Here is a 22,181-nt window from a genome sequence, read left to right on the forward strand (position 1 = left end):
CAGAATTTGGTATAAAAAACATTAATGTGTATAATACAATATTCACAGTGAAAAAAAAAAATTGACAAAACATAAAATATATAAAATAACATTTTTACAAGTAAAATATGAAGCTATTGCAGTTTGTCCTCAAGATATTCATTTATAGAATAATATGCTTTTCTTAAGAGTAAATCTTTAACATTTTTTTTTAAATTTAGAGATAAGTGGTATTTCTTTCACAGTTTTTGGCAAATGATTGTATAAGGTCAGTCCCATATATCTGAAGCAATTTTGAAATTTGGATGTTCTGTGTTTAGGAACTCGTAAAGATTCAGCACTTCTTGTATTGTAGTAGTGATTGTCTGAATTTACTGGAAATGAATTGATTTCCTCTTTGACATAAAGTAAACATTTATAGATATATAGGCAGTAGAAAGTTAAAATTTGATGTTTAATAAAAACTGGTTTACAAGACTGTTGATAATCCAAATTAAAAATTTTACGGATAATTTTTTTTTGGTTAATGAATAAAATAAAAATAAATAATTCACATGTCATAAAAAAATACTTTTATAATATTAAAAATTTCATACCATTTTCAGTTTTTAAATTAAAAAGTGACCAATTTAATATATTAAAAATAAAGATTTTATTGAGAGAAAAAAAACAGTTTGCAAATCAATGGCATCGAAATTTTATTATGCGTGGATGTATAAGATAAATAGCTCCGTTCATATCATACTCTTTCCCACTTTCCCCTAACTATATTTTTCATGACATAGTAACAGAACAAATTCTATTCTGTGATAATCATGGACATATACTTCATCTAATTTACTTACCGTTGCGCGTCATCCGCGTCATAGGGCGTGAGGTCACATGGTACCAACACGAAATATTTAGGCGGTAAGTATGTTCTTTTTTAGAATAATTTTGCCGAGTACACTGGCATTACAGCCACTAAACATATTTTATTATATACGCGTCGAAAAAATAATATTTAAAGATTTCTATTAATGTTAACTTTGTTCGGAACACACTGTAACTGTAATCGAACGAAGGTGATATTTTGGCATAAATTGGTAACACTTATTTGACAGTTGCGGTGTTGCCTAATGTTAATAAGTAATGAAAAAAGTGTTGTTTTTGTTTAAGTATTCCATTTTACATCTTTATACGACGCATACAAGCGGCTCAAATTGTTTTAACAAGATTATTTTTTAACTCTTGTTTTGTTTCTATTTATTTACATTAAATATTGTAAATATTAATTTGTTTTGTTGTATAATCCACTTTTGCAATAATTATGTGACCTATTTGATTTAAAATGGATTCAGGATTTTTTTATACTTTGGCAACTATGTCAACTTTGATCTCTGTCAATGATAATGACGTGCAACGATAAGTAAATTAGATGGACTGTAAATGATAATACATTGGGTGCGTTCAGACTACCTCAGCGGCTGACTTTAAGTACAAAGCGGGTTAGATCCAGCAGACAACAACTTCTGAACGCATTTGTCAACATTTCATTTCATGTTTGACATTTCGATGAATCTAACCAAAATAATTACGTAAATACTTCTATAAATAAAAATTCCCGTTCTCTACCAAACCACAGAATAATAAACAATGAGAATGCCCACTCTGCTTGAAAAAAAAAGGGGCAGTCCAGTGGGACTGCCGGTAGAAGTTATACTTCTATACATGCGTTCGCCGTTACAAATTTATATGGGAGTCAATCTGCACAATCATTATATATGTAATGCTATAGGTAAGAGAGAGCAGAAAGAGAAACATAATTAGGTATATGGTGCATCATTTGCTGTATGTAAACAACATTTGACTTGTAATAGGAGCCTAGTAAATAAAGGATTGAATCAATATTTTGATGAAAAGTAATGGAAATAAAATACCATTATTACTAATGTGCAGCTACATTATGCAGCTATGGAGTCTTGGGCAAAGAAGTGAGAAATCAAGTACAAAAAGCAAATAGATTGACAGGATGAATTGATAATACTTATGGCGAAACAGACACATTAACACTGAGATGAAGTCAAGAATGAATAAAGTCAGTGTAAGACCAATAATGACATATGCCTGTGAGTGAGAGTACTGAGAAGAGTTGAAATACGCTGAAAGATCGAAAGAGAAGCGAAGACATTAGAAGAAAATGTGACAACCGTAGTAAGTCTACGAACCGTGGATCTGAACCACGGTTCGTAGACTTACTACGGTTGCCTCTTCCGTCTAACCAATGAACATTAAGCTCGAAACTGTACTCTCGTGACGTAATTCTTCCCCTTCAACCAATGGTCTCTTTGCTTCACCACAATGCTCAAAGATATCATTAGGCTAATTTCCATTTTTAAATGATAAAAATAACTCGTCTTAAACCAAACTAAACATGCAAAAGCAATGGTAAACATTAGACTGTTATGTTTGTTTATACCATTTATATCGGCCATGACACTGCAATTGACCTGCCTCTACTTTCAGTTTCAATCGCGAATAAATGGGTTTTGTATTCTTGTGTACTTTAATGACGTAACTCAAGCATCCCCACCCCAGTCGGAAGAGGCAACCGTAAGTCTACGAACCGTGGTTCCTACGAACCGTGGGTCTGAACGCTGCCCACGGTTCGTAGACTTACTACGGTTGCCTCTTCCGACTGGGGTGGGGATGCTTGAGTTACGTCACCAGAGTACACAAGAATACAAAACCCATTTATTCGCGATTGAAACTGAATGTAGAGGGCAGGTCGATTGCAGTGTTGATTGGTTGAAGGGGAAGAATTACGTCACGAGAGTACAGTTTCGGGCTTAATGTTCATTGGTTAGGTGGAAGAGGCAACCGTAGTAAGTCTACGAACTGTGAACTCTGCCACTATCTTTAAAACAGACTTTAAATAAAATTACTTTGACAGTATACTTCATTTGTCAAATGTCAATTCAATACTATTCTGTGCCGATTAATGGATACCCAATATTTTGAATTTTTATTTTTGTTTAACTTTGCTTTAACATGTCTTCATCAAAAATTATCGAACTGGATGAAACCAACACATGCAAAATGTAAGTTACGTTATGTGTTAATGACCATTTTAGTATAGTTTACGTTTCAGCTGCGATAATGCTCTTGCAAAATACTCATGTCCCAAGTGTAATCTATTATATTGTTCTTTAAATTGCTATCAAGCCAATTCACACTTGGAATGCAGCGAAAGTTTTTATAAAGACAATGTCTTTGAAGAACTTAAGTTTGACAAAGAAAGCCCAGAATCTAAGGAGAAGATGGTAGAAATTTTAAAGCGATTTCATGATCGAAATCTACTACCTTCTGCTGATACAGACGAATCGTTTGGAGAATATTCAGGATTTTCTATTGAGGATATTTTAAATTTTGATCCTGGAGAATCCGATGAACTCGACTCTGATGATGAAGATGAGATGTTAGATATTGGAGAAAGATTGCAAGGGGTTAATTTAGATGATGCTGAGAAAGTATGGGATAAACTTACAGATAGTGAAAAGCAAGATTTCGTAGCTTTTTTAAAGTAAGTAATAACATTGTTTATATTAACTACTCAGGTATTTTAATTAGGAAAGCAACCCTGTTCATTTTTAGTTAATTTATTGTGATAAAGTGATGACTTTAAGAATAATGTATGAAATAAATAAAAAAATAATGTGGTTCTAGATCAGAAGATGTTTCTAATTTGATACCTTCTTGGCAACCTTGGTGGATGGTTTATAATCCTTCCTTGGTAGAAGAAGTTGAAAAAGTGGATGATTATAAAAAGGATTGCCCAGAAATAGGTTCTATTAAAGATTTCTCCAAATTAAGTGTAAGTAGCTACAGTATTTAATATAATAATTTTTAATGAAAATATAATAATCATTTTGATCTTACCAAGAACCAGTTAAGAGTAATATAAACTCGAATGAAAAGAATACATTTCAAAAAGACAGAATATGATTCCTAAAATTTTACTAAAAAAAAACCTGATCATCCATACAGGATTCTGAAATTAAGTTATATCAATAAATAATAAATACAGTAGAGAGTCAATTATCTCAACTATGGGGGACATGGATGTTCGGAAAATCGGTTTTTTCAGATAATCAAAGTTTGTTGATGTAGCAGTACAGTTAGTGTTGTGTCAATCATTCATTTTACAAGGACTGAATCAATCAGTGACTGACGCTGAAAATGATCAAATCACTTCATTCATTTGTTTCAATACTTTTAGTTGTTGTTTAAAACAAATAACAAGTAACCGATTGATTGAGCTGAACCAACTGAACTGGTAGTATTGCTTACTATATTTCATATATGTGTAATTACCTTCATTGTTCTTCATATGTTTATGTTGGTACAAGTAGGGCTTAGATTCTTAAGAAATATTCGAGAATATTCTAGTATTATGTTTTTCTAGTTAGGTTCTTAGTGTAACTCTTTAACTCTTTTTTAGAGTCAAATACTCCCGATTTGCAGCTAAGTCGCTGCCTTGCACGCAATTCTTAATTCAATATGTAGTATTTTAATTTTTCAATCCTTCAAATGCATGGCATATATCAGTCTTTGTTGCAAGTGAGGAACGACCGAGGACCAAAAGTAATGAGAGTAATGGCTGTTCGATTTTGTTTTGGTTCGATCTCGATCTAGGCGCTGTCGGCGGTCCATCAATAGATTTTTGTCACCATACAATTGGATCGTTATGAACTAACGGGATTCAGTCGTTCAATACTTTCAAGTGATTGAATCAACACGAACAAATCAATCGCCATTGATACAACTATAGCTTAGGCTATGACAAATAGGAACTAAAATAAGTGCAGTCTTTTCAACAAAGCATATTCTAGGTACAATATTGACAAAAATTAAAGATTTTTAAGCGTTAATTACTAAAAAAATCTTCAGTTCTCGTCTGCCAAAGCAAGTCTATCCATTTACAAGTGACTAGGTCACATAGTATTTAAGGACAAGTCTTTTTCATTCCAACATTGATGAGTTGGGGTATTATCAAAAAGCAATAATGTTTTCTCTCTTTTACCATTTTTGAATTGATTGGTTTTAAAAGAGGCTATAAAAGTTTTTATAAACAATTCCATGATAATTATTTTATCCATCAAAGCACTCTTTTGCGAAGTGTATAGGATAGGCTCCGCAGACATATTAATGTGTTTTAAACAACATGGTTTCTTGCCTTCACCAATGACAAGCATGGGCAATCGGCGCCTGCGAGTCGCATTAGCACAATCTAAGGCAGCGATATGGTCCTTGCTTATTTTAGGTCCAGGTGCTGCTAATTCATGACGTGATGCAAGAGTTTTTCGTGACAAAACTTTTCAATTGATCCCAGTTTCGTTTGTAATGTAATCATTTTGAAGGGTGTAATTTTCTTTCTTCAGTAACTTACTTATAAATTTAATCTGCTGCTGATGAATCAGCACAGTTTTTATACTTACATTTAAAGCTCATGAATGCCATGTCTCGACTTAAGTTGTTTTAACCAGCGTGTGCTTTTGCTTGAAAATTTGACAGCTCTCCAGCTTTTTCGTTGAATTGAACTGCTTTTTGACACAGAATCAGATCAGAAATAGGTTCTCCATTGCATCTTTTTCGAGTAAACCACTTATATACATCATGTAAATGCGTGTTTGAGGTGAGTTTCATCATTTTACGAGTTGTGGATCCATCAGAAGAATTAAGCTGAGACATAAAGTTACTTATGCTCGTCTTTTGTCGGGAGTTCGGATAAGCGGTCGTTCAGTTGATTAGCATTCAGATAATCGACACTCTACTGAACATGATATTCTAGAAGCATATATGTTTGCAATACATGTTTAAAAGTTGTAAGTACTAAATCATCATCATCAGCCTCTCTTAATCCACTGCTGGACATAGGCCTCCCCTGTTTGTCTCCAAAGTGTTCTATATTGTGCTTGCTGTATCCAGTTTTTTGTTGTCTTTCGTAAGTCGTCTTGCCATCGTGTTGGGGGTCTTCCTCTGCTACGTTTACCGGCTCTTGGTCTCCATTCAACTAGTTTGCGAGGCCATCTTCCGTCCTTCATTGTTTTTGTTATATTCATTTTTAAACCTATTTTATGACAGGCTGTAGTAAGTTCTTCCAATATTTTCTTTATTTGTCCCCAATCGTCTGCAATCAGGAATATATCGTCTGCGTAGCTTAGGTGGTGTAGCATCTCTCCATCCACATTTATTCCTTTGTCACCCCATTCGAGGGTTTTGATCGCTTTTTCTAGAGCCGATATGAAAAGTTTAGGTGACAACGTATCACTTTGTCGGATACCTCTTTGGATTTTTATTTGGTTGCTGTTAGCGTGTAGTTGTATCGAGCTTGTCGCATTTTTATATATATTGTTATGATTGTTTATTTTGAGTTCAAACTTAGTTTATTGAGCCAATAAAAAAGAATTATAACTTATTTGTTATCAAAAGTAAAATAATTCTTATATTACCTGTGTTCGATGGATTCAAAAGATTTTCTAGTTGTCTTTTATCGGGAAAGAGAAGAAATGGATAATAATACAAATATATTATATTACAAAGATTTACGTTTCTTTATTTTATATGAACGAATAAAACAATTATTAAATTCTGTCGTTATCTTATCAATCAGCATACAAGAAAATAAATCAAATTATTATGATAATAAGATTATAAAGCTACATACATTTATATTACGTGAAAAACCAATTTTACTTAGGCTTCCCATGGTCTTAGTGGCATTATACCCTTCATTATATATTCTGGGGTCTCTTTCGTTACAGTGCTCGGGATGGTATTTAGATACGTTTCTACTTCGGCGACTTTCCTATCCCATCGTCGATGTCGACCCTCTGTTGTAATCCGTAGAAACTTCGTCACTTCCTGTATAAAACGTTCCGAAGGATTACTCTGTGGATGTCTGATGCTAACAAAATTTGTCTCTATTCCCCGTTCTCGAAGTTGTCCCTTGAAACGATCATTTCTAAAATATGTTGCATTGTCTAGAAGAATCCTTCTTGGTGTTCCTACGGTGGCTATAAAATTGTCGATTTTTCTCATTATTTCTTCCCCTTTCGTGGTACGGCAACTGTATAATTTTACGTATTTGGAAAACACATCTACCATGACTAAAACATGTTTATTCCTCTTCGTCGTCATAATTAGATCGCTTAACATATCTATTGCTACAATATCTAATTTGTTCCGGGATATAATATTTTTTGTAACGTTTTCATTTTTGAAATTTCTAATTTTATATTTTTGACAGATCTGGCACTTTTGTGTAATTTCTTTTGCGATGCGGTAATCTTGTCGGCAAATATAATTTTCTCGAAAAACCAGCCAGACTTTTCTACTACCGATATGTCCATTGTCTTCGTGTAATTTCTGTATGATCCTTTCTGCCAATGTCTGTGTTATCACGTATAGTTCCTTTCCATCAATTCGTTTGAAAAATATACCGTTTTCCCTCTCCGCTCTTCTTTTTTCTCTTTCTTCCAGGTCTTCTTGATTTGTTCTAATTTCGTTTAACGAAAATACCCCTTCCTCTTGTGTCAAAATATTCAATCCTACATGAAAAGCAATTGCTTCCTTTTTCCCCGAGTCTTCATCCCTTGTGAGAGCGTCGGCTATAATGTTGTCTTTTCCTTTTATATATCGAAACTCAAAGTTATACTCCTGTAGTAACAAAATGCCTCTATGTATACGATTGTTAACCAGACGATTTTTCATTATATGTACCAAAGCTGCATGATCAGTTTCGATTGTGAATTTTGCTCCCAACAGATAAAATCTTAACTTATTTACACAGAAAAGTACGCTAGCAAACTCTAGTTAAGTCACACTGTATTTTCTTTCGTGTGTTTTTGTCACCCGGGAAATGAAACAAATAGGCACTTCTTGATTGTTTTGTATTTGCGACAAAACTCCCGCAAATTTTTGTATGGATGCATCAATTCGTAGTATGAAAGGCAAATTGTACATGGGGTGATATATTTTCGTTCCTTTCGAGAATTCCTCTTTTAAAATTTGAAAAGCTTTCTCTTGTTCTTCTTTCCAATTCCATTTAACACCCTTCTTCAATAATTTGATCAGAGGAATTTCCTTCTGGCTTAAATCAGGAATTAGTTTTTTAAAATAGTTGATCGTCCCGAGAAAACTCTCTCAATGTTTTTAAATTCGTTGGCTTGGGTATTCATCTATGAGTTTTACCCGGTCCTCGGCTAAACTAACTGTGTGTGTGTCCAATTTAAATCCCAAATATATCACTTCTTTTTGAAAAAATTGACATTTTTCAATATTCAGTTTTAATCCGGCCTTGTCCAATTCTCCCAAAATAATCTTTATGTGTTCCAAATGACTTGATGTATCTGGTGAATAAATGAGTAAGTCGTCGATGTAGTGCACTATGAAATCTTCATATTTATTTAATATTGTATGGAGAGCTCTTACCAATGCTGCACACGCACTTTGTAATCCAAACGGTACTACTTTAAATCGGTATACAATGCCATCGATTGAGAAAGCGGTGTAATTTCTACATCTTTCTGCTAACGGTATTAACCAAAAACTATGTTTCAAATCAATTTTAGAAAACATGTGTGTTCCCGTAATTCTCCCAAAAATAGCTTCGATGTTGAGGGGTGATTCATATTGAGATACCGTGTGTTGATTTATATTCCGGGCATCCAAACTGAGCCTCAATTCTCCACTGCTTTTTTTCACAATCACGATTGGGTTGATGTACGGTGAGTCACATCTCTCTATGATTTGATCTTCTAACATTTTGTTAATTTCTCCTTTCACCTCCTGTCGGTATTTATATGGGATCGGATAAGTTTTCGATCGAAAATTTCCTAAGTCTTTAACCTCAAATGAATGTTCATACTCTTTGGCTACTCTGTTTTCTTCATTTATTAAATCTTCATACTTTTTCAATATTACACGCAATTCCTTTTCCTTTTCTTCTCCACATATCAATTTTCTTTCTTTTTCCTCAATTTCTTTACACATATTTATTTTGTATTCTGCCTCCTCCATTTCGCATACTTCTTCAAATACCACTGTTTCAATTGTACCTTTTTCGTCTTCTTTTGTTAATCTTTCTTCTTTTTCTTCTTCTGGGCTCATCTCTTCTTTTGAGGAAACCCACTTTTCACTTTCTTTTGCCAATCTCCTCTTTCTTCTCTGTCCTTGTTTCATTGCCAAATTCATTTCCACCGTTTGTTCTTTGTCTAAATCATTTTTTTGTTTCTCATTTTCCTTTTCCTTTTTCTTACTGTCCTGTTCTTCTTCTTTTTCCTCTGTGATTTTCATCGTGTTATTTTTGAAATCTATCACCACATGTTTTTCTGCCAATTCATCCACTCCTACGATCATATCATGCAACATGTTTGGCATCACAACACATTGTAGTGCATAAAATTTCTTATCCAATCGTACTTTTATTCGTATTCCTTCATTTATCGTTGCCAAAGTCCGTTTATTTGCGCCCACTAAATTTACCTTGGGAATTTTGTAAATCAAATTCGTTAAATTAACTTCCTCTATTAGTTTTCTGTTGATCAGTGTAATTTCCGATCCAGTATCAATCATAATTTTAATCGGTGTCTCGTTGATAAAACCATCTACAAATTTCAGATTTGCTCCACTTATTTTGTCCTTATTTTCTGCCAATTTAATAAATTCCTTCGGGTGACAAAAAATTCCTGTTTGTTTCTTTGTCTTTAGTGAGCGCCTTCGTGAAAAGACGCTTGCTGTTCTTGTTCGCTTCTACTTCTGTCGCTTTGTCTCTCATCCTCATATTCCTCTATGTGTGTGTTGTTGACCGCTCTTCTATTTTCTCTTGGTCTCTCGGACCCGTATCGGTTTCCGCGATTTTCCGGTTCATTCGTTCTATTATTATTTCGGTTTTCCTGATATGTGCGATTGTTGTTTCTATTCTGGTTCTCTCGATATCTGTTTTCGTTCCATTGCCGATTTCTTTGTTCATAATTTACTCTTCCGTTGTCTCTACTTTCGTTTTCCCTCCTCGGGACAAATTCTCTTCTTGTGTACTCTCTCCTAAAGTTTTGTCCTCTATCTCTATAGTCTTGATTTTCTCGTTGTCTATAATTTTCTTGCGTTCTCCTCATTTTTCTTTCTCTTAATTTTGCTTCTCGTATTTGTAAGAATTGACATAAACTGTCAATATCTTTGTAGTTTTGTAGAGTTATGTGATCTTCTAAGGTATCTTCAAAATGTCTGGCTATTAGTCCCACTAGCTGTTCGGACGAATAGTTGTAATGTAAGTGTCTTGCATTGTTGTATAGTTGTAGGGCATATGTTTTTTCTGATATACCTATACTATCCTGGTATCTCCCATTTTGTAATTCCTTGTTTATCTCTATCTGTTGTATTTTCCCCCAGAAATAGTTCAGAAATTTTTGTTCAAATGTTTGCCAATTTTGCAATTCTTCTTCTTTGCTATCAAACCATAAACTTGCCTCATCTTTAAGATGGTTCCTTATCGTTTTCTTTGCTGTTTCGAAATTACCGATATGTCGTACTTTCTTTTTTAAATTGTTAATGAAAATTACTGGGTGTAATTTTTTTACGTCCCCGCCAAACTGTATTTTTGCTTCGCTTGTTCCATGGATGATAACTTCTTTTCTCTCTACTCCTCTTAGTTCAATTTCTGCCATTTGTTTTTCATTTTGCTTTAATCTTCTTTCTACTTCTTTCCTGTCTTCTTGTAGCGCCATTTCAAATTTTTCTTCTAACTGTTCTAATTCCTTTTTCTGGACAGTCTTAATATCTTTCATTTTAGTTTCTATTTCTTCTCTTTGCATCTCTAGTTTACTCTCTGTTTCTTCTCTGATTTTTTCTAAACAGACTTTTACATCATTTTCATATTTGTCCAAACGCTTTTCCATTTTCCTATCATTTTCTTCTAATTTTTGTTCATAGTTTTCCAGACGCTGCTCTATATTCCTGTTATTTAGTTCTATTGCTTGTCTTGTTTCCCGTTGGTTTTCTTCCATTGTTTGTTTTGTTTCATCCATTATGTGTTTTGTTTCCAGTTGATTTCTATCCATTTTTTGTGACTGGAGTTGCATTAGTTGTAATATTTTATCTATTCCTGATGGTTCTTTTCTCTCCTCGACTATTGTAACATTTCCTTCATTATCCGATCCTTCTTCCAAAATTGTTTTATCTTCTCTGTTATCCTCCTTCCTTTCCTGCATTTTGCTTTGACTCCTTGTGGTCGACATGTTCGTTAGATTATTTATCCCCGCCAAATATTGAGCTTTGAAATTTGTGCAATAATATCCCCGCCAAATATGAAATTCGAGTAATGTTGCAAAGACGAAAACTTTTCCTCTTATCCCAAATGCAATAAATTTAAATAAATGCAATAAATTTTTAAAATTTTGTCAGTTGTAAAAATCAATCAAATATCATAAATTATATCATGTAAAAATTTGTACCTAGAGAAATTTGAAATGTAATGTCATAAAAGCAAATATTATAAACTTTAACCATCGGCAAATAAATTTTCAATCAATCTGCTTTCTTTCTCTATCCGTTTAAATTTTAACTAGAAATACTTTCTACGCCTTACACGTTGGGGGCCATTTGTTATGATTGTTTATTTTGAGTTCAAACTTAGTTTATTGAGCCAATAAAAATGAATTATAACTTATTTGTTATCAAAAGTAAAATAATTCTTATATTACCTGTGTTCGATGGATTCAAAAGATTTTCTAGTTGTCTTTTATCGGGAGAGAAGAAAAGGATAATAATACAAATATATTATATTACAAAGATTTACGTTTCTTTATTTTATATGAACGAATAAAACAATTATTAAATTCTGTCGTTATCTTATCAATCAGCATACAAGAAAATAAATCAAATTATTATGATAATAAGATTATAAAGCTACATACATTTATATTACGTGAAAAACCAATTTTACTTAAAATTTTCTTTACTTGAAAAAAAGAAAACACAAAACTTTAAACTTTTGATTAGCCTAACGAAACCTCAGTTCTTAAATTTTAATGCTAATGACCATGATGTCGAAACGATCCTTCACAGATATAAAATTCAATTGTACAAACACTTACAGTTTGTTTTCTTCTTGAGTTGTATGTTGGAACATACCCAGAAAAGTTCAGTCTCCTCAAAGATGTGATCTCCCCTATTTGGCACCTCGGCTCCTTCTTTACGTCTCTGCAAACCTCCTTCAGACTACACAAAAAACACCTGATTCACTTCTCCAAACTCCGCTACTTATTGATGACACCAGGACCTCCTTTTGTCAACTTGATGCCGTAAGAATACTTTCACATATACTTTATAAAATGCCCACGGTAGATACAAGGACCTCTTTTAATCTCCTTGTTATGTCCTTCTTCAAACTATTCACTTCTTTTCGTTACGCCGGTATCCAAACTCACGAACCACACCCTATCTTTAGACAAACGACTGTTTCCTTTCGATGACCAAAATATGACTGACTTCTCCTGTCTCATCATCGACTCCCAACTTCCCATTTAAAAACGACCGTCCAATCAAAAAGCTTAAATTGTGTTTACTATGATATTGGAAAAGCCTAATTTCGGTTTCAGAGAAAACTAAATAGCTTACTTTAAAATTGGTTTTTTTCAATACATCATTTATACATATTTCAAAAGATTAGAATATGGTCATTTAATACTCGACTCTACAAACAATGAAGAGATTAACTTACAGGTAAAATGTCTTCTAATTCTAAACAAAGGTTTTTTGATAATTTTGTTTGCAACGGAAACAGGTCGTTTGCCAAACAAATTTCTATTCTTATCTACACTAAATCTTATCTTAAATTAATATATACATTTTTGTTTATGATTTCTTAAAATTTTATTTCGATGGATTTTTTTTATTTATTTTCTTTGGTTGGAAAAGAAAAAGTATGACAATATATTACATATTAGCCTCGAATATCGGCTATCAATGCGGCTCTCGTTTATAGTGCTTCTATAACACTGTCGAGTCAAATGCTTTGTGGAAATCTATGAATGTTAAAACTAAGGGCTTGTTATATTCTATAGATTTTGCGATGAGTTGTTTTATTGTTTGGAGGTGATCGTTGGTTCCAAAGATTGCTGTGAATCCAGCTTGTTCTCTACTCTGATATAGGTCTAATTTCTTGTCTAATCTTGTGATTACTCTCGTGAAAAGTTTATAAAAATGGTTTAACAGACTGATTGATCGGTAATTTTCCAGATCAGTTTTTTCTCCTTTTTTGTGCAGAAGAATTATTTTGGCTGTATTCCATTCAGATGGTATGGATTTCTTTGTCAAACATAGATTAAAGAGATCTTTTATTTTCCTCATTAGAGGATCACCACCATTCTTAACAGCCTCGATTAACAATTCCATCGTCTCCTGGTGATTTATTGGATTTCATTTTATTCATCGCTTGTCTAATTTCACTGATTTATTTCTGGCATGAGTTCAGAGCCTTGATTTAATATTGTTTTGCTTATTGTATCTTTTAGCTGTGTTTGGTTCATCCGTCTGCTTTTATAAAGTCCTCCATAAAAGTCTTCTACTATTGTTAAAAGCTCCTCTCTCATTTGTTGTTATTTCGCCCTTTTTGTTTTTTAATTTAATGATCTAACTTTTTCCATTATTTAGTTTTCTTCGCAGACTTTTTAGGCCTTTATTATTTTCTATGGTTTGTTCGATCTTTAGTGTATTGTACTTTCTTAAGTCTTTTCTTATGAAATTTCTTGACTTCTCTGTTTATCTTTCTCTTTTGCTCTCCATTTGGATTATTTCTTTCTGTAATAAGATTTCTTTGTTTCATCAAATTCCTGGTGTCAGTATTAAGTTTTTCTTCATTCTTATTTCTGGGACAGTGTTTTCTCATGCTTTCTCCAATGGCTTGCGAAATATGTTGGTTTAGTGCATCTAAGTACTAAATGAGACCATAAAAAAAGCTACAGTTGAGAATAAACATGCTTTATATATGCCTATAGAAATGAGATATGAAATAATATACATATATAAATCATAATAATGTTTGCAAAAAAAATTATATTCTGATGTGAAACTATTTTCATGCGGAGCTTTACACATATTATCTGATATATTTTGGAAATGAACCACAATAATTGTAATTAAACCTACACATTTTTGACGATTTTATCAAGATGTGGAGGAACTTTGGAAAAATCAGTAATAGCTTCATAACATCACGATACCTGCATCAGGTTAACAACTAACAAGAAGAAGATTTTTGATGTTTTAACTTCCAGTCTGGAATCGTTAAAAAAACTTATTAAATATAAAAATATCAAATATATAATCTGTAAACATTAAGTTTTTGACCATATTTTTAAAAGAACAGGATATTCTATGTATTGAAGAGTTTTCATAGGTAAAAAGACATAAAAGACACAATTTGATGGGAAGTCTTCTTGGCCCATATACCTTAGGTCAATTTGAAGCTATTGTAACAGCCAATCATTGGACAGAACAAGAAAAGGATGTTTCCTTGACTGCTGCGGATATCCTAAGATCGATTCCTAAGGGCAAAGAAAAATGTTACCAGACCTTGTTCACTCGACTAGACAAACGTTACGGAGATGCACATCTACAACAAGTCTACAAAGCACAACTAAGAAGTAGAATTTAATGAGCAAGGGAAAATTTGCAAGAATTTGAAGCAGACGTTGCTCGTATAGTGCGGTTGGCTTATCTGGAGGCACCAGACAACATTTTGGAAGAAATTGCAGTACATATCTTCGTCAATGGGTTAAAAGACAGTGAATTACAGAAAGCTATACGATTAACAAGACTGAAAGTTTTAGATGAAGCGTTCGCTATTTCCTTGTAACACGAAACAGTTAGTCAAACTTCACGGAGCCATCGAGTACGAACCATTGAAGAAGGCGACGAACCAAACGATGAAAGTCTGGAGAAAATGGTACAACAGTCGGAAAACTAGAACGGGTGTACACCAAGGGGCAACTGCCAACCTCGAGAAACAAAATCCCCACAGTAACTGTTAACATTACGTTCTCCGGTGGAATTCATCGCTTTTACATTGAGGGTCATATCAATAATAAATTTAGATCGTTTTTGTTAGATACAGGTGCAACAAGAACTATTGCACGTCCAGAAGTAGTACGAGGCCATCTTAAATAATCGCCTGCAACAGTAAGGCTCAGAACAGCTACTGGTGAGCTAATTAATATATATGGCAAGGCTAATATGTCAGTATCCATTTGCCAGACCACAGTGAAACACAAAGTATTCATTACCGAGATCTCCGACGAGTTTATATTAGGGATGGATTTACTAAAAAAAGTTGGGGCTGTATTGAATGTTAAAAATGGAGTTCTCGAGATCAATGGTGAACGGTTACCATTTCCTGAAGACAAAGAAGACGTTATCAGCTTACTAACTGCTTGTGACGTAACAATACCCGATAATAGTGAGACAATTCCAATGACCAAACTTGATGGTCACTGCCGAGAAGGAAGTTTAAGGATGGTCGAAGATGTGGACAATGCCGAGTTCCTAATGGCAAAAGCTTTGGTGAGAGTTCGAAATGTCGTTCCTGTAAGAGTTATGAATTTAAAGGAAACTGCTATTAAGTTAAGTAGAAGAACTTTGATCGGACAGCGTATTCCCGTGGCCTCAATTTGTTCTATGAATACTAATGAGAAATCATCGAAATATAAGTATCCAAAGGAACTTGTTGAGATGTTGATTAACACGTACCAAGATCTTGATGATGAACGAACTATGCTAAGTAAAGTCTATGCTACTAGAATTTCAGGATGTTTTTGCCATTGATACGAAGGGTAAGGGCAAAACAAGCATAGTAACAGATAAAATTAATACCGTAGACGCTCAGCCAATCAGACAACAACGTAGACGACTTCCATTTGCAAAAAGAGATGAAGCCGAAGATATCATTAAATATATGAAAATAGATATAAAGAAGAAAGATAGTTCAACGCATTTTTGTATTGACTACCGCCAGCTCAATGCGGTAACTAAGAAAGATAGTGATCCTTTGCTCAGAATAGACGATACATTGGATACTCTCTCCGATTCTCGTTGGTTCTCAACACTATCTAAAAAGTGGATATTGGCAAGTAGACATGGAGCCAGCTGATCGGGAGAAAACCTCATTTTCGATACGATCAGGGCTTTGGAAGTTCTGAATTATGCCCTTTGGTTTATGTAATGCCCTTTGGTATATGTAATGCCCTTGTCACATTTGAAAGATTAATGGAGGCAGTTTTAAGAGGAACAGCAAAAGATATGGTTTGCTGCAATTAATTCTACAAGGAAACGTAGAAGGAAAACGATGACCAGGAAGGTGAAGGATTTCCTGGCTGAAAAATCTACGTACGTGGTTCAACACAACAACCACAAATCTTTTCAGAACAGCAGCTTGCGAAATACAGATTGCCATGATGGTCGCCAACATCCAAAACGGATAGACACTACAAGAAGAAAAAATATATTTAATATGTAATTCAAAGGTTTTTAAACTTTACTAAGTGGCTAGTTTAAATTACTATGGTTTCATTGATGATGGTCTGATAAGACCGAAAACATTCTGAAATTTTAATTCGTTTGATTTAATTTTTTTATAAAAATAATATTTTCTGCGAGTTTCTTTTTTAACTATGGGATACAGCTAATCACTGGGATTTTGCTTTTTATTGGTACAATAAATTTTGTTTTTAAACATTTATTAATATAAACCACTAATTGACGTTTCTGTTTCAGTCAAAAGCACCTGCTGAATGCGTCAAATATAATTTAATAAATATTCTTACTGGGTATGCTTTCACCACAAGATATTTCAATGGAGAACATTTTGAGTTTCCTCATCAGGCTGTGAGTTGTATTGTAACTATTTCTCTGACTATGAAAGTGGGTCAAGTGTTTGAAGACTTCGAAACTGCTGTGAAATCTGTAGAACAGGAGTGTATAAATGTGAGTTTATCATTCGTTTTTCTGGTTTAACTGATTTAACTTTTTAAATTCTTTTTTTAGTCCAGTCGTCAGAAAGTTGACCCCTAAAAATCATACCAAAAAGCTGAATTTTGCCGAGAATATTAATTTTGGCACCCCAAAACAGATGCAAAAAAGTTTATGAGTTTTACTCCCGGGCTTCCCCCTAAAACTCCCCTCGTAGAGGGGTATAAATGCAAAAAATCGATTTACCAAGAATTTGTACGCTGTAGAAAAAAATGTTTCAAATAAAAAATGTAGCTGAGATAATTTTAAACAAAGATGTTTATTAGCACTTTTTGTCTAGAATAAACCGTTCTCTCAGAAACAACGCTTAAAGTGAACGTCGTTTTGAATGTCAGTTACGTACGCGAAATCAATGTTCAATCAAATTTGTATCAGCTCGACGGTAAAAGTTCGATATCGTTTGATCCAAGTGTCATATCAGTACAGTTTCTATAAATAAACAACCGTGGCTCGATGTTTGCCATTTTTTACGATTCTCGTGAGATCAATAAAATTGATCAGTTTCATTGACCAGTCGTAGTAAAACTTCCATTTTTAGAGATCAATCTTTAAAACATATAACATGAAAGTTCAATTTTGAGTTGTGGTAACAAAGATGAGGCATTTGAAATATGAACAAAAAACGCAGAATTTAATGCTTTATATTTCAATTATCGCACGTCACGGGAGATACCTCTAAGAAGACGGTTTTGGGTGTAGTTTATAGCAGACGTTTGGTTCTTTTGAAAAACGTACTAGGGTATAATTTCACTATTTGAGAGTGATTCATCGTTTAAAGGCGCAGAAATGCGGAGCGACGTATGAAAATCCAGTGGCGTACACTCACTTTTATTTTAACGTTAATTATAATTTATTTTTCAAATATTAATGTTCGAAATAGGCCACAATATATTTATTTACAAGTTTTTACTGACGTTTCGATCTCTATATCCAAAGACCGCTTTCAAAGATATAAATGATAGTTATATTTATTTTATTTGTTTATTATTATATATTTTTATATTCTTATATTGTTTATTTTCTTTTTTTTTCTATCTTTAAAAACGGAATAGAGATCGAAACGTCAGTGTATTAAACATGTAAATAGATATATTGTGGCTTATTTCCAACCTTCTCCCTAAAAATACAGAATGCCACAAACAAGAAGCTATAGACAAATAAATATATCTGTCATTTGTATGTTTGAACACGGTCTCTTTATAGAGATCGAAACGTCCGTAAATTAAACATTTAAATCAATATATTGTGGCTTATTTCCAACATTATTTCTAAAAATACAGAACGACAAGCGAAAAGCCATAGAAAATAAATATTACTATCATTTGTATAATTGAAAACGGTCTCTGGATATAGAGATCGAAACGTCAATAAATAAACATATGAATAAATATTTTGTGGCTCATTCCCTACATTCCCCTAAAAATACAGAATGCCACAAACAAAAAGCTATAAAAAACAAGTAATTTTGCAGAAAGTTTACTGATACCAACCGGCTGTCGCGGAAGTTACGCTAAAACGTCTTTTGACGTGACCCGTCCTTACAGAGTTACACAATGAAATTTTTTTAAAACAAATTTTAAGACAGTTTCCACACCACCCCATAGGGGTGGCGCGTTACTTTTTTTAAATAGGTGTTCGCCAAGAGCCATATTGTCTTATTAAATAAAATGAACAAAACACTTAAACAGTATAAAACAAAACAAAATAAAATCCTATAAAACAAAATAAAATTCTATAAAAACAAAATAAAAATAATGTTTGATTTAACAAAACATTGTACTATTCTATTTAAACACAAACACTATACACACTTACTATGTTCTTCTCGTTTTTTTTTGTTTTTGGTTTTTTTTATGCTGATGTTCTTATTAAACTATTAGAAAATATTATTCGCTGTCTAAATCTGAAGATGCAGTGCTGCTATCGCTGTTATTATCTTCACCACCTGGAATCAACATCAGAATTTTGCTGTCTTCTCTTAGAACAACTCGGTTTTTCGTCCAACTCCAATAAAACTCAAACCAAATAATTACAGAATATAACCAAAAATGTACTATAAAACGACAAACTATAACACTCGTATTATCAATAACACAAACTTATCGCATAAAATATATTCAAAAAATGCAACACATGCCCTACCCTCAGAAACGCCAATGTAAATGAACTATTGTTGATGGGCACTTGCTCGACAAAAACTAGTTTTACGGCTTTCTGTGGGTCGGAATTCCGTCGCTAATTCCAAAGTTGCCAAACGATTGAAAAATATTGTTTTAAAATATCGATTTTTATTTTATAAATTTAAATATGTAACGAAACGGAACATATAAATAAAATTTATTTAATTACAATTTTGTGCTTAATTTTTACTATTAAAAAAATCATGTTTTTTGGTATTTTTATGACTGTAATAATCGCTGCGTGGAAGAATACAGGTTTTGTATGACCATAATTACTACTTGTGAACAAGAATTGGCTACACTGTATGACAACTCCTGGTCAGTTTTTCTATAGAGAAGCACAAATATATATACTACTTATATATTGTGTAATTTCTTATGAGAAAACGCAAATTGCAATTGAGAAAACGGGTAGTTTTCGAGGGCCGCTGTGTACATTTAAATTTGAGGATATTCAGCGTTTAAACGATGAATCACTCTCCCAAATAGTGAAATTCTACTATAGTTTAATTGAAAAAAAGTTTTAAACGTTTTAGATTGTTTGTTATGTGAAAGTTTAAATAAAGCATTTTTTAAGCATATTTCAAATGCCTCACATTTGTTGTCAAAACTCAAAACTAAAATTCCATGCTATAGGTTTTGAAGGTTAGGCTCAAGTAATAGAAACTTTATAGTGGCCAGTCAATAAAAGGGATAAATTGTATTGATCTCATGAGAATAATAAAAAATGGCAAAAATTGCGCCACCTTTATTTATTTAACACTTTTATAAAATCTGAGTTTACTTGAGACAAAATACAAAAATTGAAACATAAAATACAAAAATCTGAACTCTTTACCTTTAAAACGCATCTTGATTTTTGTCGATAGAACACTTAAATCAAAAGATATTAAATTTTTACCGTCGAGCTGATACAAATTTTATTGAAGATTGATTTCGCGCGTGTAACTGACGTTTGAAATCGACGGTCGCTTCAACCGTTGTTTGTGAGAGAACGATTCATTCGAGACAAAAGTCTCGAACAACATAAGTGCTACAACATTTTTGTTTAAAATTATCTCAGCTACATTTTTTATTTAAAACATTTTTTTCTACGGGGTACGGATTCTTGGTAAATCGATTTTTTTGCGTGGATGGGGGTTTTAGGGGGAAGCCCGGAGGTAAAAGTGGTAAACTTTTTTACATATTTTTTGGGGCCCCTAAGTTAATATTCTCGGCAAATTTCAGCTTCTTTGTATAATTTTTAGAGGTTGAGTGGCATTTTCGTCTCTGACGACTGGAGTCTTTTATTTATTTGCTGAGGTGATTAACTTAAGTTGTAGAGATCAGATTATTTTTTCAACATAAACTCTGGAAACACGTAACATTTTTGAAGTAAAATGATATTATAGAAAACTTGTTTTGTTTAAAACATTGAAAACTTGAAAACATCAATATATCATTTTAAAAATACTATATATCGTAAATTACAGATAACTTTATTCGGTATAATTCTCACACCGTTTACTTTTCACTGTAAGTAATACATTTATAAAACGACCTCATTCCGACGCATTGCTTCCAACAAATATTTGCATCAATTTAGCCGGTAGACAATCACTACATGTTAATACTCTTCAGTGAATCTTAGGATATGAGTTAAACTGTTAGACTAGCCTTATATATAATCTTTCTTGGTTAAAATGATACCGTCATCAGCATAGCAAATAAAGATCATATCCATGTGTTTATTATTTAATATTATTAATGTGGTTTTTAAGTTTAGTATAAAATCTTATAAATGTTTAATATACAACAAATTTGCGTTTTTTAGAGTGACTGGATAATGACTGATTCTGAAAATATTGAGATAATGAGGCAGGACATAGAAAGGATACTTAAAGGACCAAAGAAATCAGAACCAAAGTTTTATATTTTATGTGCTTTATCGGATATTAACCACCTGTTAAATAATTCTCTTAAAGAGACTAATGATGCAAAAACTTCGGATGGATTTTCCAAACTGTTTCCCAATCACCATTTTCCTTCCGTTAAGTTGGAACAGCCCGATAAAATTAAAACTCATATAAAGAAAATTGATTATTTTTTATCGTATACTAATGATCTTTTTGAATCTTAAAACGAAATCATACATTTATTTTTTTATTTTGTTTATTTTTAGAATCAAATTATTTTCAACACTAGAAAGTTTATCTGTGAATTAAAATTTGTATATAAATAAAACTTCTTGGTATTTTTTTCACAACTTCCTTTTTGTTTCATAATAGACAGGATATAGCATTATAATATTAAACTTTTCGTAATTAAGTCAATATGGAATCAAAGGGAAATATTCTACTTGACCTGTAAGGTTTTGAATTATTTGATTACACTAATTGGGAAGGTAAATTTACTGCAAGGTCAATATGTCAAATATGTGAGCTGAGAAGTTTTGTACACGTCACAATTTATGTAAAGTGACGTCACTTATATTTAAAATTTCCAGAACGTCAACCTTAGAGTTCAAATATTCCGAACACAGCCAATAATACGAAACCCATACGAAACTGCTGGATCTTTCATAGGCGTCAACATGGTATAATAATCAGAAAAATGTAATCATTATTATATTGGGAATTTTAGAATTTTATTGATTAAATAACCAAAAAAATTTTTATTATTAATAATATAAATTTTATGAAATAACTCTTTAAGTCTAATATTCCACAAAATAATAATTTTAATTAAATATATTAGACAATTGTACGCAACTATTACGGGAATACTTCAAATTTTAATGACAGTTCAGCGTGTGGCAAAATTGTTTAAAGTGTTGCCCCTTTTTTAGAGTAAGAATTTTGTTTATGTCTTGATTTCTTACACAACTTGATCATAATATATTATATATTAATAAATTGTATTTATAAATACATATTAAATTTAGATTAATAACTTTAAAAACTAATTATTGTTGTACATTGT

The 22,181-nt window shown here is 32.6% G+C and overlaps 1 protein-coding gene across 1 annotated transcript; it reads left to right on the top strand.

Annotated features, from left to right (window-relative positions):
* The first annotated feature begins 2,904 nt into the window (after positions 1–2,904).
* On the top strand, positions 2,905–21,454 carry LOC140436861 (zinc finger HIT domain-containing protein 2). Its single transcript, XM_072526008.1, has 5 exons — positions 2,905–3,059; positions 3,110–3,541; positions 3,685–3,832; positions 16,786–16,995; positions 21,034–21,454. The coding sequence occupies exons 1-5, from the start codon at positions 3,010–3,012 to the stop codon at positions 21,337–21,339; spliced, it is 1,146 nt and encodes a 381-aa protein (XP_072382109.1). The 5' UTR covers positions 2,905–3,009; the 3' UTR covers positions 21,340–21,454.
* Positions 21,455–22,181: the final 727 nt, after the last annotated feature.

Source organism: Diabrotica undecimpunctata, chromosome 3 (assembly GCF_040954645.1).
Source record: "Diabrotica undecimpunctata isolate CICGRU chromosome 3, icDiaUnde3, whole genome shotgun sequence".
Lineage (NCBI taxonomy): Eukaryota > Metazoa > Arthropoda > Insecta > Coleoptera > Chrysomelidae > Diabrotica > Diabrotica undecimpunctata.